The 17,894-nt window shown below is 45.6% G+C and overlaps 1 protein-coding gene across 1 annotated transcript in view; it reads right to left on the bottom strand.

The window, feature by feature from the left end:
* The window catches only part of LOC119432757 (neprilysin-1-like), a 28,648-nt gene extending 17,410 nt beyond the window's left edge, over positions 1 to 11,238 (bottom strand). The window contains exons 1-9 of the mRNA XM_049658473.1: positions 11,185 to 11,238; positions 9,736 to 9,897; positions 8,221 to 8,301; positions 7,088 to 7,287; positions 5,914 to 6,108; positions 5,378 to 5,464; positions 4,211 to 4,341; positions 2,513 to 2,738; positions 652 to 750 (exon numbers count right to left, since the gene is read on the bottom strand). Of these exons, the coding sequence (XP_049514430.1) occupies positions 652 to 750; positions 2,513 to 2,738; positions 4,211 to 4,341; positions 5,378 to 5,464; positions 5,914 to 6,108; positions 7,088 to 7,287; positions 8,221 to 8,301; positions 9,736 to 9,820 (1,104 nt within the window). The 5' untranslated portion in view covers positions 9,821 to 9,897; positions 11,185 to 11,238. The remainder of the gene's footprint in view (positions 1 to 651; positions 751 to 2,512; positions 2,739 to 4,210; positions 4,342 to 5,377; positions 5,465 to 5,913; positions 6,109 to 7,087; positions 7,288 to 8,220; positions 8,302 to 9,735; positions 9,898 to 11,184) is intronic.
* Positions 11,239 to 17,894: the final 6,656 nt, after the last annotated feature.

Below are 17,894 nucleotides of genomic sequence, written 5' to 3'. Positions count from 1 at the left end.
CGCAAAACCCCCCAAAATGTCATTTTTGTCACGCCATCGTCGTCATACAGGCTTCATGCTGCAGTCCTCGTCAGGCCAGCTCGTCATACATTCGTCATAATCAGTCGTCACTTTGTAGTCGTTATATACCATCGCCATCATTCAAGAATCGTTATCTCTTTGTCGTCATGCAGGTCGTCGTCACACGGCCTTTGTCGTTCTATCAGCGTCATTGCTTTTTCGTCATTTCATCATCGTCACTGCGTCCGCGTCATGCAGTCGTGGTCAGGCTGCCGCGCTCACCGGTGATTATGACAAGCGAGCGCCATAGCAAAGTGGGACAATACCGGAGTGTGTCTCGTATAGCCGAAGCAGTGGAAGTCGCAGAATGACCGCTGCGGATGTTAAATGAACATGACCTAAAGAAGTGTGCACTGAACTGAGCGTTCTTTTTCTGAACGCACTCAAGCATTTTTGTAGAAATGGTAAGCATTGCATACTCCTGCCTTGTTCACAACCACTAATGTTGACAATTAAACAATGAGCACTTTGAACAAGACTACAAGATCGACAGGTATAAACAAAAATGTATGCAAACAGCAAGAAAAAAAATGAAAAGACGCACACGTCTTGTTTGTGTAATTTTTAATGTTTCGCCAGGGTACTACTTACCTTTGCCTCTGCCGCCTCTCTTGTAGTCTTGTCCATCCATTGAAACCTTTGCAAAGATTCATTAAAGACAGCCATAAGCCTTCTGACAAGGTCTTGAACCTGAAACGAGGGAGCTTTAGCTTAAATAAATGAAATTATGGGGTTTTACATGCCAAAACCCCGATCCTATTATGAGGCACGCCGTAGTGGGGGACTCCGAAAATTTGGACCACCTGGGGTTCTTTAACGTGCTCCTAAATCTAAGTACACGGGTGTTTTCGCATTTCGCCCCCATAGAAATGCAGCCGCCGTGGGCGGGATTCGATCCCGCGACCTCGTGCTCAGCAGCCCAATACCATAGCCACTGAGCAACCACGGCGGGAGGAAGCTTTAGTTCACTTCATTTCAGGAAGCTTTAGCTTGCTGAAATGAAGTTTTATGACATTAGATGTTCAAGTGTTATCGGTTACGCAATTGAAATTGACTCCTGTTGTAAAATACCATACCCTTGTTAACTACACCAAGTAAACTCCTGCTGCCTTGCGCCGTGGAGAGCATCTTCATTTACACAAGTGCACCACGAGGCAGTTCAACATGATCTTCCACCTGGTGCGCCACAGTCAGAAGAAAGGACTCACGAGATGAGTCCTTCCTTAAGAAATTTGCTCTAAGCTAATGGACTCGCATGATCATAGCCACACATTTGCGATCTTTTCCAGGCTGTCGCGGACGCAGTGCTTCTAGCTTCCGCATGCTTTATTCAGTTTAGTGCCTGTGACAAAGAGTGCTCGTATGCAAACAGGAAATGAACGCTACATGTTTGCTCACGGCGTTTGAGCTTTCTGCTTGTTTTCGTTCCCAGCACTGGTAGACGTATGCAATTAGAAAGTTAACAATATAGTTTTGTTCGTAAGCGCGAGCACGCCTGAAATGCGTTTGCTTCACTTTCGCAAAACCTGTAAGTTACTCTTTTTTCTCAAGGTATCATATAATACATTCTAGACACCAAGAGTATGGTCCTTATAATATGTAACGCCATTACTCACTGGATGAACATTGATGCCTCATGTACAGTGTACATTTATATCAGTAACAGCCCGCACAAGATTTTAGGTAAGTTATCTGCGCAACATAATGAAATCTGACCAATCAAACATGTAAACTTGCTCTGAATTGCAGTAGACTTGACCAGACTTGATTCTGGTGACGCCTCTCAAGAAATGCCTTCTCTACAAGGCAGCTTAAGCAATTAAACTTTGCACGAAATCGTGTGACTGATACATGCCATTATGCTTGAGCGTCACTAAATGCACGAATGACTCCTGTTACGCTGTTTATTTAAAATATTTATCTTCCAAATTTCGATACCACACGTACAGTCCCAGCGGAAAAAAGATTAGCACAAGTGACTGTCGGTCGAGTGGCAAAATCATGACACGCGGCACAAGTGACTGGTGGCCGGAGCGGCACATTGCATTTTCCAAAGCACGGGTGGCCGTCGGAAAGCGTGTCGTTATTTTTCCGCTCCGGACACCAGTCACTTTTGCCGCGTGTCGTGATTTTGCCGCTGAGGCTGCTAGTCACTTGTGATAATCGTTTTCCGCTGCGACTGTACACATGAAGATAAGTATTTCACGGAGCTTTTGACGCGCTCGCGAAAAAAAAAGCGCACTTTTTATGCTGAGGTGACAACAGATACAAGCAGTATGCCGTGCACGTTTTATAGATGACAAAGACATTTTGTCGGCATCCTTTATTATTCAATTTTGACCGGTCGAACACGACGTTAGCTTTAAGTTGTTGTGGTTCTATTGTGAAAAATGTTGCAGTGCAACGATGGCATCAACAGATTGCTCTCATCAGAACGTGCGTTTGATCTTACCTCTTTCTTGGCCTCTGGGCTGAACTTGCGCTCCACATATAGTTTGCCCACGATATCTGGCATATCATCGTTCACCTCATCGACGCAAATTTGCCACCTCGGCCTCTCAACCTGCACACCTTCTTTTACTTTGCGAAGCTTGAAGGAAACTTCTCGAAATTCGCGCGATACGGTCGCGGCCCATCTCAGCATGCGACGCAAACCGGCGTAGTTGTACAAGGTGTCACTAGAAGAAAAAATTGAAAGAAGGTGCTTGCAGTTAAACTGAGAAAAACTGTTAGATTGAAGATAACCAAAATTTCCTGGAATAATCAACTTATGTGCCGGCCGTACCAGAGCTCCATGGTGGACAGTTCAAATAACACTGAAGTGCAAAAAACGCGAGGTAGCGCGTTTGTCACAGACTGCTTCCCTCATATAAGCTATCTTCCCCATTTAGTGTGCTAAATGAAACACTTTGTATGTGCACATATATCTTGCAATAAAGATTGAACTACCGCTATTTAGTTGGAAACGACGGCTCATATTTTGTGGCCATTTGTTGCGAGAAGTCCAGAACTTCTCTCTATCCTAATTACGCCGAAAACAGCTCAGGAATGTAACTTGCTTACAAGTCGCTTGTTATTACAAACTTGTATGCTGGAGGCTGCCAGAAATACTCCCAGTATCTCCAAGTAAACGGACACTTTCCCCATATTTGGCGCGTTTGCACACGGGCTTTCCGGTCCCAAGAACGGTCCTGATGGTTGCTTTAAGTTTATGCCGCAGCTCTTAGGAACTGTATCATAATCTTAGACCTTGGAACAACGCTACTACTGCATTCGCGCAACGAAGGCACATATAGTTCTCCTGCGAGACACTGGCTTGAACCGACACTCTAGATACTCGTTACTTGTGCTTGCTGATTATGCATGTTGCGTGCGAGTGAAAACTCTCTGGGTACGATTGAGTCATTTCATGCATCACAAATCTCCTCAAGACTAGCATGTACGACTTATAGTCTGGCAAACATATCTGGAGTCTTCAATAGCAATGGCTTTCTCCCATTATTAAGGCCGTTCTTTTTCCCCCTAAAAACGGTGATGTATGTGTAACATCGCGCGGCAGATTGTTAGGTTGGTACTGCGCCCTGGAATTTCATGTCAACTCACTGTGTAGGCGCACTCCAAGGGTGATTTTTTTGTCTGTGCCAATGAATTGGTCTAGATCAAATTTGCTGTCACTTTTCAGAAAACGTGACTGTAATAAGGTACTTAAACAAATCGCATATGGCGTTATCTCCCAGGTAGACATTTTAAATAATTGCTTCCGAGTTAACCTTGAATGGAATAGGAGGCTGAGTACGTATTAAGGTTCTATGAGGACGAGGAACTTATACAAATACATCCCTAGGGCTTCCAACAAAATGTACTCTGCTTTGAGGACCGTACGATAGATCACACTGCAGAAATATCTGTTGTTCACCAACGTTTTTGTTATTTGTGATCTTTACCTCGACACAGCTGTCGACTACGTTCTCATCTTCCTGGGGTGTTTCTTTTTTTTAAAGCGATGATCCTGCTCGGATACGCGTGACACTTCTAGACAAACTGGATACTTAATTTTGTCATGTTTCAACATTTCGTGTAGAGGCCATTCATGGCACGCGCGCGGCCTGTGGCCTTCTCCGCGCGGTATTCAAGTTCCTAGTTTACTTACACGTCAGAACGTCGCAGAAATTCATTCAGTTTTTCGTAATATTTCAGAGCGAATAGTTCTACAGTCTCGTTGTGAGCTAATGTGATGTTTACATTGTCAAACTGCTTTTGCAACAAAGCGCGGATAGGAATCTGAAAAAAAAAAAAGACAGAGACGACCATCGCCGTTAGTCAAAACACTTTTCGAGGGGATAATAAATACTTAAAGAATACTGAAAAAGTAATAAAAAGTATATCAAGGTGAGGTATCATTAGACTAAGTTGACCAAAGTATTACAGCTTGAAAGCCTTATTTGAAGCTCAAACATTGTGAATCGCTTGATCATTTTTGACGGTCAAGCCCAAGGAGTTAGGAGGATTTCAAGAAGCATATCTGCTACTCGTGTTTCAACCATCATTTATAAATTTCCTCACATTTTCAGATACATTAGTTCAATATGCCTCTTGAGCACTCCAGAAAGTACTTGCTTACTGTATAGCAGTAATCATCACAGACGGCGCACAGTCACTTATGACGTCATGCGTCATCCTCCACAAAAGCTTATTGATAAAATTTTAAGCGTCCGCTTCTGTAGGATGGTCCAGTAATTCAACCATGGACCACTGCTCCAAAATGTTCTGGGTGAAGTGTTCCGTGTAAATAAATTTATCAGTTGTGGTGAGGCGATTCTGAAATAATTAAAATAAATAATTTGAAAGGTGTTGCGTGCCAAAACCGCACTCTTATTTCGAGGCGCGCTGTGGTAGGGGAGTACAGAATAACATTGGTAACGCAGGCTCCTTTGGCGTTCGCCCAAATCTAAGCACACGAGTGTTAGTTGCATTTCGCCCACATCAAAATGCAGTCATGGTGATCGGGATTGACCCCACGACATCGAGCTCCTCAACACAATGCCATATTCCTGAGCTGACAGGGTGGGTTTTGTGATCATTCCAGTGTTTCCATACTTCCCCTCCCTCTGCGAGGGCGCTGACGGCACTGGCCCACTGCCAGTCGGTGCGGAGATTTCGGTCTCAATTTTTTGCCTCAATATATATGGCGAAACAAAAACACGTATCTAACTGCGCTGAAATTTCGCATTAGGGAGTATCTTAATCGTCGGACACTTTTTTTTTCTTTCATATATTCATTGTGCTACTGTAAGGCACTGAAAAGTATGACGCTTACGTTTGAAAAATTTCTCTCCAGTTCGTCTATGGTGGTTCTGTGATAAATCTCCAGCAAATCTCGCCTTTCTTCAGGAGGAGCCGTCAGCTGGAAGCAACAAAGGCTTGAGTTGATGCACAGAGGCTCTAACTACCCACAAAGACTCCAAGTTGTACGTGTACTGGAAGCAGGCAAAGCATTTCTGTGTATGCTACAGACACCATGCGGATGAGTTTTCCAGAAACATTCACTTTGAGTTTGTTGCATGTTATCCTGTTTTATTTAAGTATTACCAGAAACCAAATCGTGTAATACATAATTAAATATTACTCGATACTAATAAGTATTAATTGCCCGATGTGACATCCCTCCCGACACCGCACTGCGCACCAGTGTGACCACAGTGATATTGCTTTCGCTTGCATCAGGTACAATGTATTGCAATAGGTACTACACATCTCGTGAATCTCGAGTAAGGCTCTCTTTGTGAGCTTATGCACATGCTATACCAATGAAGAACACCTTTCATGCTATTCGGTGTAAGAAGACATGCTTACGTTGGCCAATTTTCCCTCAAAGTCTAGGAGTTTGTCGGAAAGCACGGCTAGTTTTGCGTCAGTAAGGTTGGGCTTCATGAACTTCAGCGCCACTTCAATTACATCCTTGTAGGCTTTAATGATCGGCATGCTATAGTCCGTGGTTTGATTGATGATCTCGTTTCTGCCGATCGTCGTGAAATCTGGCTGATCCAGCTGGAACGAAAAGAAGGACGCCATTTGGTGGTCATTGCTCATTGGAAAAATTCACTGATGATTTTGACGTCATTCATTTTTAAGTAACGCATGCAGTAACTTCACATAGAAGGGAAACTTGGGCGATTTTGTGGCAAACTGATGTTTTGCAAGAATAACAGCGCTAAACAGACAAGGACGTAGGCAAAGAACGGCGCCGGTGTCGTGTTCTTCTTTGCCTAACTCCTTGTCCTTTAGCGCTGTTACATTTTTCAGAGAGAAATTACCTGTTCATAAGGGTAACTAATATTTTTTTTCAATTCAACTTGCGGCTTATTCACGTTTCTTAAAAACATAATGTGTAAGCGTCATTACTTGTGTCTACATGGCTTTTTTTTCAGTTCGACATCTACTTCACTGTTTTACTTTTACAATGCCAGCTCGTTCTGCCCGTGAACCAGTGTAGCAGCGACGACATTTTTATTGTAGACACCTAGAGGAAAAGTAGGCCTGCCGATAGTTAGTTACTAAAATACCAATTTACCTTGCTGTCAGGAACATAGACGCCCTATTTCTCACGCGCGCACACAAAAAGGCAGCCGTATAATATTCGACAAATCCGCCGCAATGACTCAGCGTTTATGGCGATCTGCTTCTGTGCACGATACGTCACGAGTTCAACTCGGTGGTGCAGGGACCTCATTAAAATATATACGTTATTCATGAATATCCATCTGGTTAATTTAGATGCAACTAAATTTGCAATCACCTGTTTCTATTCCAGTGTTCATTTTCTATTACAACCTAACACTTAAGTCTTTCCTTAGTAAATTCTTCCCATAAAAGGAAGAGTGTCAGAATAAATTCAGCTAATATACATGTGCGTACAAATAATGTTTCATAAATTGTATATATTTTCTTAAATGTGCCATGCATTATTGTGGCTTTCAGTGGGAGTTAAGTGAAAAGTAATTGATTTCTTGCTTTCTCCTATAATTACCTGAACGGAGTAAGAACTAAGATTCCGCAAATTCCTTGAAACACCAACTGAAAGTACTGTAGCAATTCCAGTCTGGACAAGGACGTCTTCAGCGTTGGCCTTCTGATCTTTGGGCTGATAAGTTAGAGGCCACTGAGAGAGCCCAGAAGCATTCATTATAGCAAGGATGACATCACGTCGGTCTTCGAGACGAGGAACAGCTGAAAGAGGGGTGAGAAAGTTCAAGGTAACGAGTAAGATCAGGATCTCTAAAAAAAGTGAGTTGCTGATCCAATTCCCCGAGTACTGACAGTGGTTAACCACGTAGTCGATCACGGTGTCTTGCGTTGTCAGTAGCGGTTAGAAGGGCACGCATTTGGGCTGGTTGGTTCATGATTACGAGCAGTACGAAACAGCGCTGAACAACAGGACGAAGGGAGAGCACAGACACGGGCGCTGACTAACAACCATATGTCTTTATTGCTTCAGTAGTCGTACATAAGTAGGCCGCCACTACCACATGGAGCATGCGCAGAATCTAACTTCAAATTAGCAACTCGGATACGATATTTCCTTATCTCCGATATCTCCAGGTAAAAGTTATAGTAGAGCGCCACTCGTCTTTTTAAAGAAAGGCAAACTCAGTGAGATCAGCGAATCAAATTGCCTAAACGAATAAAACAAACTTGCAGGCTGCGGAAGCAGGACGTGCTTATTTATCTCAAAACTTGTACAAAATTCACCTACTCCATGCGTGCGCTGAAAAACTGGTCCGTGTGTACAACAACCGCGGATGTCCTGCAGCAGAATTATTCGGGAGTGTGTCCATTTTCAAAAGTCCTTCTCCTGTTGACTTCAACTGTTCGTATACCTTTAGCGCTTGAACGGAAAACATACTTGACAACAAAAAATTGTGAATTCTTCGTTCTAATACTAAATAAATAGAAGATACTATTCCACTTACATTAAATGTTTGAATACTCGTCCAGCTTACATTTTAACACTTTGAGCCGTGCTGTTCTCTAGGAAGTTCTCCAATGTTGTCTGAACTCGTTATGTGCATGAGCGTGTCGTAGTTCCCATGACGTTTTCAAAATACTTGCTGTGACAGAAATGAAGGAACCTAATTGATTGTGCGCGATGCTGTTACTCACCCATGCAAGCATTGTAGACGACAACAGCTTTGTCCGTTGCAGTCTGACCCTCCTCAACAACTGTCGCGTTTCCTAAGATGTCTGAAAAAAAGAATTACAATTACTGAACTTGAAGCTATCTTAGAAAAGCAGCGGGACCTACATGCCTGATGAAAACAGCACATCACAGTTCAGTGACTAGCTGAAGGCAAAATCACTTGTGGAATATGCGAGATATGGTGGCCTGCGGCCTAACATACGCGGTGCTTATTTGGCGCTGCCTCAACGATCACCTCCAGGAGCATGCAAACAACGCGTGGCAGAATTGCGGAAGCAAGCTGGCTTTGCACTCCCGGTCATGTGAGTGCAGGCCAAAATACCAAGAAGTCGCCGTCATCAAGAAGCACGCAGATCAGTGAAGACGCGAGATCATCGAGGTCTTCACTAATGTCTTAGTGCGGTCCTTCTTGCGTCACCATGGCATCCATTTAACAACTTGACAAAAGAAATCGCTCATCTGCACGAATAACCCTAAACCCCTTCACTCCTTACCCTCCACCAGTGTGGACTGAAAATCCCCCAGTCAATTACATAATCATTTTTAGTGTGTTTGCATTTTTTTTGCGTTTACATTGTTTTATTGCGAATATCATTCTTGGTATTGTCAGGCCAGTTTCCTTTCTGGCTACCTGATTATCTAGCTGTGACACCGAAAGTATGGGTGGATACCGGAGATGTGCAGTCTAAAAATGTGGGTCGGTGACGAAGGTAGTGCAGTCTAAAATGTGGGAAATTCACGTGAGTATGCCTCATTGAGTATGTGCCCCTGGGGACGCTCGGCATGGGCCAGGTATGTGTCGCTCTTCAGTGCTCCTCTCTGACTCCTACTTGTGTAACTGTGTATGCGCCACGGGGTCTTCATGAACTTCATGGCGGCGCCGCCAGAAGGCGCAGCGTGTGCAGGTGGAAGCGCGAGAGAGAAGCCCGGCTGCAACACCCGCTTCATACATGACGCATTACAACTATTCGCATACTTGTATAGTCATCTTAGATGGGCCCTACGTGAACTTGTTTCACTGCCTAGATCTTTCGCCCCAACACAATAAACTTTAGTTGGAAATCAGCGCCTGTGTCGTACGTTCCCCCTAATCTTTTGTTTTATTTAGAATTCTCAACTGCTGTGCTGTGATTAAAGATATACTGTGTCGTGGTATCATTTGGCATTGTGGTTGGCAGCGAGATTGCCAATTCGTGCGTGTGTGGATGTGCCCATAAGGATCTGTGATTCACGGATGTCATGGGGATATGCAACAGGAACAATGATCTTCAGTGGTTTCTGCCACAACGTTTTCCAAGCGTTGATTTTATTGTGATTTGTCTTTTTGCACGGGATGTGTCGGCTCAAAGGGCACAGTCCTATGTTCTATAGAATACCTCGTGTTGCCGCAGTGTACCTGTCTTATGCACAAGAACGTGAATAGTCCCGTCATGCAGGCTTTCAGGTTCCAGAGAATGTGAGTCAAGCGAATGTCCTACCTCGAAGCGTTTCCCGTAGTTTGTCGTCAAGCAGGAAGAAACTGCTCGTTGTAGATTCGCTCTCTGGTATGTTGTGCTTTGACATCCAGCCGCCGCAGGCGTATGAGTAGAAATCAGTGCATGGGTCAATGGAAATATTCAGGGAGTCTTTGATAAGCAGTGCTGTATAAAGAAATCACAACAGAACACGGCTCATATGTAAATGTTCATCATGCCTATGCAAAGGTACATCCCTCTGCTCCTCTGTGATGTCGTGTTATTATAAAAAATAACTCCTTTAGATTGCGGGAATATGAAGAAGTGGTGATTACGAACAGGTGGAGTTACACGGGGAGCTGACGAGATTGCAATAGAACTAGTGGAATACCTGTCGCGCTGACATCACTGCCGTGTTTAATGACTTTGGTTTACTTAAACACAGAATTGATGAAATCACTAGCTTCATGAAAAAAAAACACTAGATAATTAACGTAGTGATAAGAATGGTGCAAACTTTGCTTTGTTAACTGAAGTAACTACTTATTTCAACATAGTGTTGATGAAATCAATGGCTTAAGAAGAGGCGGAGTTAATCATTAAAGTTTTGTCATTATTTCGACTTAACCACTGGCTGAAGTAGTCAGAACGAAAACGAAGTTTACACCAAAGGCGAAACAGCAGCCTCTGAATACGAATGATTCTCTGGTATTTTTTTAGAGCACAGTTCCTAAGCGCCCGTTTCTGCGGCGAACGTCGGCGTCCTACCTCGTAACCGAGCGAACGAGCACAGCGAAAGTTGAGAGCGAACGCGGAGCGCAGCCGGGGATGAAAAAAAAAGCGGTGAGAGGGAAGAGGCGTGAGGAGGAAAGCGGAGAGCAACCATGAGTGGAACCATGAGGCGGAAAGCGGAGGAGGGTATGGCGAAAGCGTGAGAAGAAGATCGTAGTGTGGCGACGATTAACGAGATGGTTCCAGAGTAGCGCGCGTCGTCTGAGAGGTCTCGGCGGCGGCTGCTTTGAGCAGCGCCCACGCGCTGGCTCTCGCGATCTCCGGATTAACGGTGCAGTCGCGCCACACTTCGCTCCGTTTACAACGCGCCGCACGAGACAAATTGTCCGCGCCAGCCCCTATATCGCGAAATGAACACACGTATAGCGCTGCGCTCAAATTTTGTGTTAGGGGGTGTCGTTGTCATCGGTGAATTTTTTTGCTATTTCGTGAATATCAGTAGTTGTATGCTTCCTATTAAAGTACTTCATGCTCCCCTACAATAGAGATAGCGCAACTGAAGTCACAAACATCGTTATTAGGAAACGTGGAAAGTGGAGCCTTTCCCAGCAGTACCTTCACGTCTAGAGAATTATATCGGTGCTAGTGTGAAAATTATACATTTCTGTAAGTGCTACATAATCCGATCAATATTATATACTTAAAAACCAGACATGTCTATCATAGCATAATTTGTATTACCTCGTTCGATGCAGGCAGGCGTTGCACACACATTGTAGGTTCTCGCATTGTACGCTCCTAGGGAAAAAAAGGACAGAATTCAAGGACACACTTTGATAACAAAAAGATATGATTGAAGAAAAAGCAATGTGGCGATTGTTTTTTCCCGGTGCGGAAAATCATTCAGCAAATTAATAATATTTCTCAAATTAAAGTGGTTTTAGTTTATTTCACTCCAAGGAGCTTGTGAACTCGTTCGAAAGCAACGCTTTTACCATGATTTACCAATGACTGTCCTGAGGGAGTCCTAACGTGTTCTGCGCGTTTTGGTGGAGTGTGCCTGGACCCCGCCTAGGCTTCGACCAAGGGTTGTTGGCCCTTGGCGGCTTCCTCGGCTCGCTGGACTGCCCAGAGCTGGTGCTGCAAGTCCGAGCTGAGCAACGCAGACTCCCATCGCGCGCGAAGGCGGTCGCTGTTTGAGACTGCATCACTTTTATTGTGTAATATACCCGTACATTGCCATAGCATATGCTCTAGGGTGGCTCTAGAGTCGCAATGTCTGCACTTGTCAGTCGCGTATAAATCTTGTATTATGTGCATGATAGCTGGACTCGAATACGATCTGGTTTGTAACTGCCGCCATTCGACCGACTGTTTTTGGCTTAACTTTGGGTGAGGCGGCGGGAATGTGCGCCTCTGCAATCTATGGTGTTGTGTAATTTCATGAAATTTGATCATTCGATCTTCCCACTCCCACTCGTCGGTATTCGGTGAGGCGGGGTTAACCGAGGCTCGGTCCGTAAGCTCTCGAGCCATGCGGTGCATCATTGCTACCGTCTGGTAGTGTGTGGGCGGGTGTCAAGACGAGATGGACACTTCTGTCGTGGTTATTACCTAATTTTAGGAGTCGTAGTGCCTCTGGGGAGATTCGACCGTTGGCGAAGTTTCGTGTCGCCGCCTGATAATCACTGATGATTATGTCTGCTTGTGTTTGTGCTATGGCTAACGCGAGAGCTATTTCCTCTGCGGTTTCTACGTGTGGCGTGTTGACTGTATCGCTCGTCGTGCACTTCCCCTCGTAATTTATCACCACTGCTTTGTGGGCGCGCTTGTGTGTGTATCTAGCTGCCTCTACAAATGTGGTGTCCTTGCTGTTACCGAATTTCTTCTGTATATCGCGTGCTCTGCTTTCCCGCCTACCCTGATGGTGGGTGGGATGCAAATTCTTGGGTATTGGATGAACGGTTATCATGCCTCCGATGTGTCTGGGTATATCTACTTTGACGGCATGTTGGGTATGATACCATATACCCATGCGATCCAATATTTGCCTACCTGTTACACAGGCGTTCATATTGTGCTATGCGTTGTGCCTTGATTAGCTCATCCATGTATTCTGTAGACCTAGCTGCAGTAGTCTATCGTTGCTGGTGGAGATGGAGAGTCCGATTGCTTGCTTGTAGATTTTTCTCATTAAGCAGTCGAATTTGTATCTTTTTGACGAGTACCATCGTAAGTACGATGCAACGTGTACTATTCTGCTTATTACGAACGCTTGGACTAGTCTAAGCAGATTGCCTTCTTTCATTCCACTATGTTGTTAGCTATTCGTTTGAGTAGTTGCATGCTTTGAGATGTCATATTGTGTAATTTACGTGTGGTTCTCTATTGTAGCCGTTGCTTTCAATGATGAGCTTCAATACTGTGATTTTGCCAACCTTTGGTATGAGCGCACTATCTGCGGTAGTTTGGTGAATTTCGGGATTTTTTTCGTTCCTCGTAGTTGCGTGGTTTTCGGCCACGTCGCCATGGTACATAAATGAGGAGCTAGAGTGAGTGTAGGTGGATATCGGTGTTCACGCGAATAGATAAAACCTTTGGTGGACGTTGATTTTGATATGCACTTCTGTAGGGCTGTGATGGCCTCACCTCTAAGGGTGGGGGGGAGCGCCGATTTCGTTGTAGGGGTGGCGCAAGAGAAAGCACGAGAGACGATATAAATTCGCTCTAAGTCAGCTATGTACCTAATTGTACCTGTGCAGAGAGTGTTTTTGCCATGCAACATTTTTCTTTGTGCGGATAAGAAGTTACGCCGTCACTGACACACAGTCGATTGCAGACAGCATCATCATTGTCATCATCAAGTCATTTAGGTGGGCTGCAGGACGAAGACCTTCCTCGGCTTTGTCCTGCTACTTCAGAAGGACTGCCTGTTGGGCAAGTTGATCTAACATAGTTACGTTCAGATATAGCGCAAATAAGTGCACATACGCACGAAGAAGACACGCTCGTCCGCGTCTGTCGTGTCTTGTTCTGTTTATGTGCACTTATTTGCGCTATATCTGAAAGTAACTTTGTCCTGTTACCTCTGCAAAAATTGAGATAGACACCAAGGCTGCCGCGACGTTCGTTTTTCAATAACAACCGTTAGCTAAATAATTGTGATGATGATGATGATGGGTGACATATGGCACAGGCTTCTGTTTGAAACACCCCTCATAATGCATTAGTCGGCTCCTTCGAATGCCTGAAAATTTTATTAAATAATGATTTCATGTGATCCTACGACGCTTTGCCTGCGTTTATTTCGATTTGCACCAACTTTGTTACTCGGAACCCCTGATTGTCGGCTTTACAAATTACGGGACTTGGTGCACGATATAGACAACCTCCCTCACGAATTGATGCCAAAAATTGTCACTATATAAAGACGTGATAATCGGGAAAGTTTCTGGACTTGCCTTTTTCTTCAGCGATTTCTGTTGGCTTTGAAGAAACCCAGCTGGTCCACGTTAAAAGGAATGCCACTTCTACAAGGTTTTTGGCCCGCATCTCTGGTCCTAGAAAAATAGTGAAAACAGCAGAACACGATGCAATACAATTTCTAGTCAAATGTAGGGTCCTTTGTTCTACGTCAGGTAAATAGTGTGAGCGCGCAAATAATGCCTAAATTCATGCTCGAGTCAGGCGTACCAGCGTTATTGCGCACTCTCGTTTTATTGCGATACCAATTATATGCAGCACTCCAGGCGCATTTCTGCAGTCGCCGTCGTCATCGCCGTGAGGTTCCGTATAAAGTCCAAGGACGATAAAATCGTCGCCGTGCGCCGTATGCTGCATGTTCGAGTGAAAGCATGCGAGCGCGAGCCGGCGATCGCTGCTCAACCTCGCGCACGCTAGGGAGTGAAGCGACAAGGATGCGCAACGTCTTCATTCGGAAGAATGGTAAGGAAGGGGGGGGGGGGGCAAGGGGGCGTTCTACTACGGGCGGCCCGAGCGGCCGCGCGCGCCCGTCGGGGCCGCAAGGATCCGGAGCAGGCTAGGGAGGGAGGGGCGTTCTACGTCGCACGCGCCCGCCCGGGCCGCTGTATCTTGAGAGCCAACTGCGGCGGTGACAGAATCCGCCCTGCGCTGTGTTTTCACGGCTTAGTTCGCGTTGATGCGAGCGACAGCACGAAGGCCGATGCGCTCGCTGCTGCAGCCGCGCTTACTCACTCCAGCGTTCTGTCAGCGAGTTTCCGCGGTCATCGAATGAAATGCGTTGATGTTTGCTTGTGCGCGCGTGACACCATGCTCATTAATTTAGTTAGTATGCCTATGTTTACAACTTTAAACGGCCGATAAAACTACAATCCTTATTAACCGCGAACCTGTTTAACCAGGGCGTTTGTCGTCAGGTGTAAGGCCGAAATTTGGGCCGATCCTTGTGGTAGTGCAGAAGGGGTTCAAGCGCAATGGTACATACCCCTGTAAACTAACGGAACCGTTTAAGGTCGAGGATGGTCCGTCGAGTGTACGCCGCAAAAACTCCGCCTGGCGATGACGTCACCATGCATTCCCTAGCAACGCTTCGCCACAGCTGCGTGAACCGAAGACGTCATTGCGCGGGCCACATCGCTTCGTCTTAGCTTTGCCGAGCCATGACGTCACCGCGCCGTGCGGAGTAGTTGCCGCGGCTTCCCAGAGGCGGAGCTAAGCCGTGACGTCACTGCGCTGACCCACGGGATGTACAGCTCCGTGTCACCGCCACGCCGATATAAAAGACCCGCCGTCTCCGCTGAGCACATCGCTGCGAAGATGGGGTGGCCGAAGAAGAGCGCCACTCCCGAAGAGGAAGCGCGGCGCGAAAGCCACCGCGCAGCTACTCGAGAGAGAATGAGACGACTTCGGTCCAATCCCGATTATCGCACCGCCGAAGCGGAGGCAAAACGACGGCAATTCGCAGATCAGGAGTTACGAGCCCGCGAAACCGAGCATAGGCTTTTGGTTTTCAGAGGCGTCCAGATACTTTGATTACCGAGTGTTCGTTGCTCCTTGGGCTGTCGATGATTCCGGGGTGATCTTGCGCAAAACGTGGCAGAGTCTCTTCTTCTTCTTTCGGGGGTTTTACGTGCCAAAACCAGTTCTTAATATGAGGCACGCCGTAGTGGAGGGCTCTGGATTAATTTTGACCACCTAGGGTTCTTTAACGTGCACTACAACGCAAGCACACGGGCGTTTTTGCATTTCGCCTCCATTGAAATGCGGCCGCCGAGGCCGGTATTCGATCCCGCGACCTCGTGCTCAGCAGCGCCACGCTTTAACTGAGCCACCGCAGCTGGTGTGGCCGAGTCTCGAAGCATAACCTCGCAAAAACTTGGCCGAACCGAGATACTGCTAGGTGGGGTCACCAGCTTCGCTGTTTGCCCAGTCTTCGCACCACTAGTGAGAAGAACTAGTGAGAAGCTGCCCATAATTTTTTTTCGTATAGCTGTCCACTAATTCGCTATCGCACTCGAGGCTTCACCTTTCGGGCGAAACTTCGAAAATTTTTTGGTGACGAAAGGCACGCTTTAATAATATCAAATACTGTGGCTTTACGTGCCAAAACCACGATACGATTATGTGGCACGGCGTAGTGGGCGGCTCCGGAGTAATTAATTTTGACCACCTGGGGATATTTAATGTGTGCCCAGTACATGGTACACAGGCGTTTTCGTATTTTGCCCCCATCGGAATGCGGCCGCGATTTTATCCCGCGCCCTCGGGCTTAGCAGTGCAATGCCAAAGCCACTCGCCACCACGGTGGGTAAATTCACGCTGTACAAAATTGATTGGGAAGGTATGGCTACTTGCGGTTACTCTAGCACAGTTTGCGACAACGAAAGCGAGAGTACGAGTGAATATGTGCTTCAAGTTACTCTTAGAGAAGAGGAAACGTGAACTAACCACGGTAAATGCGTTCTTTTGAATGATCGGGTTGTTTCAATTACCTTACGCGTTGTATCTTTAAAAACGAAAAACATTTTCTGTCATTTTTAGAAACTAAAACAAATCATCTTGAAAGAAAGCGGCTGCCCAATTTTGCTCTTTGAACGGCGTGAGTAATAACCCAAACACCTAATCATTAAATTGTTATCAAAGTGGGCGTGTTGTTTTTATTATTTTTCTTTCACAATTTCGCGTTCGCCTCAGTCAGCTCCTCCTCTATTTTTTCACGAAAACATAAAAAGGCGCCGCCTCAGTGAACGCGTTCGCCGCAATGAATGGAACGACAGACGTGTTTTGCTTCGCGCAAATGGTATATGCTTCGCTGTCATAATTTATTGCGCGAGCCATGCTAGAGCTGCCCTATCTTTCTAAATTTTGCGCTGCGAGCTGGTTCATTCAGTAACGCTGAATGAATGGTGTTATGCAGTGGGATGTATTTTAATTATGCAAGACCAGGCTTTTCTTCAAGTTTCCCGGCGATTATAGCCTTCGAGTGAAGCGGGTTACCACCGTCCGTTGTGCCAGCCAGTGTTTTACGGAACAATCGAGGCTGTACTGAGCTCATTTCACGGAAGCGTGATACGAGTGCAGCGTACGCGTAATTTCGGCGTAAAGCTGAAGGTGCAAGCCCGCGAACAGGGACGCTGAAGAATAGTGCGGCGCCAACGATTTGTGACTATGCACTTCTGCCACTTGTACCTGAGCCTTCGCGAAAAGGCGGGGAAATGTGATTTTTTTTTCTCAGAAATGTGCAGCGCACAATTTGTGAGGTGGAATTTGAACTGAGACCTGCAGATTATAAGCAGCTTCACCTGTCTCATTTTTCTGATCACTCCAAATGAAACGGAGAATTAGCTTGATCAAGCACCTGTATGTGCCGATACGCTTAAGAAGTAAGATGACCAAGAAACACATCAACAGGTCGTAGCAAAGAATACAAAACAAGAAGAAAACTACACACTGATGGCATTACACATCTATACTCAATAAATAAATTTGCAGCCGTTTAATTGAAAGGTTTGACGCGGCGAAACAAATAGCCTTCGTATCTTTCACGTACAGGAAGCGATCGCACCATCTGGCACGCTTGAGTTAATGCGCGTGCATTGACAAATCAGGCGAAATTTGTGTGCATCTGATCTAGTCTACTATCTGCTAATGCGCAATCGCGTGGCCAGCTCTGCTTTCAGCGTTGCAAGTTCGTACAGAGCCAGTGCAGACACTTCTCCAGAATGCGCGAGCCGCATTCTGCGAACTGCGCTGCTGACATCTAGCGATAACACCAGGTGCGAAACTAGCTGTATTTCGTCTAACATAACACTAATCTCGAAAAGTGGCTGTTTCGATTTAACTGGGCATCATGAAAGCGTTTTGTCCTCTTGGATACATTTACGGTGACGGTATCGACACATTTTTACTAAAAAAATGTTTTGTTAAGAAAAAAGAATGGACTCAGTAGATTTTACACAATAAACTTCAAT

The sequence above is a fragment of the Dermacentor silvarum genome, chromosome 11 (assembly GCF_013339745.2).
Source record: "Dermacentor silvarum isolate Dsil-2018 chromosome 11, BIME_Dsil_1.4, whole genome shotgun sequence".
Lineage (NCBI taxonomy): Eukaryota > Metazoa > Arthropoda > Arachnida > Ixodida > Ixodidae > Dermacentor > Dermacentor silvarum.
Note: the sequence above shows the minus strand (reverse complement) of the source record. Positions and strands in the feature narration are given on the sequence as shown.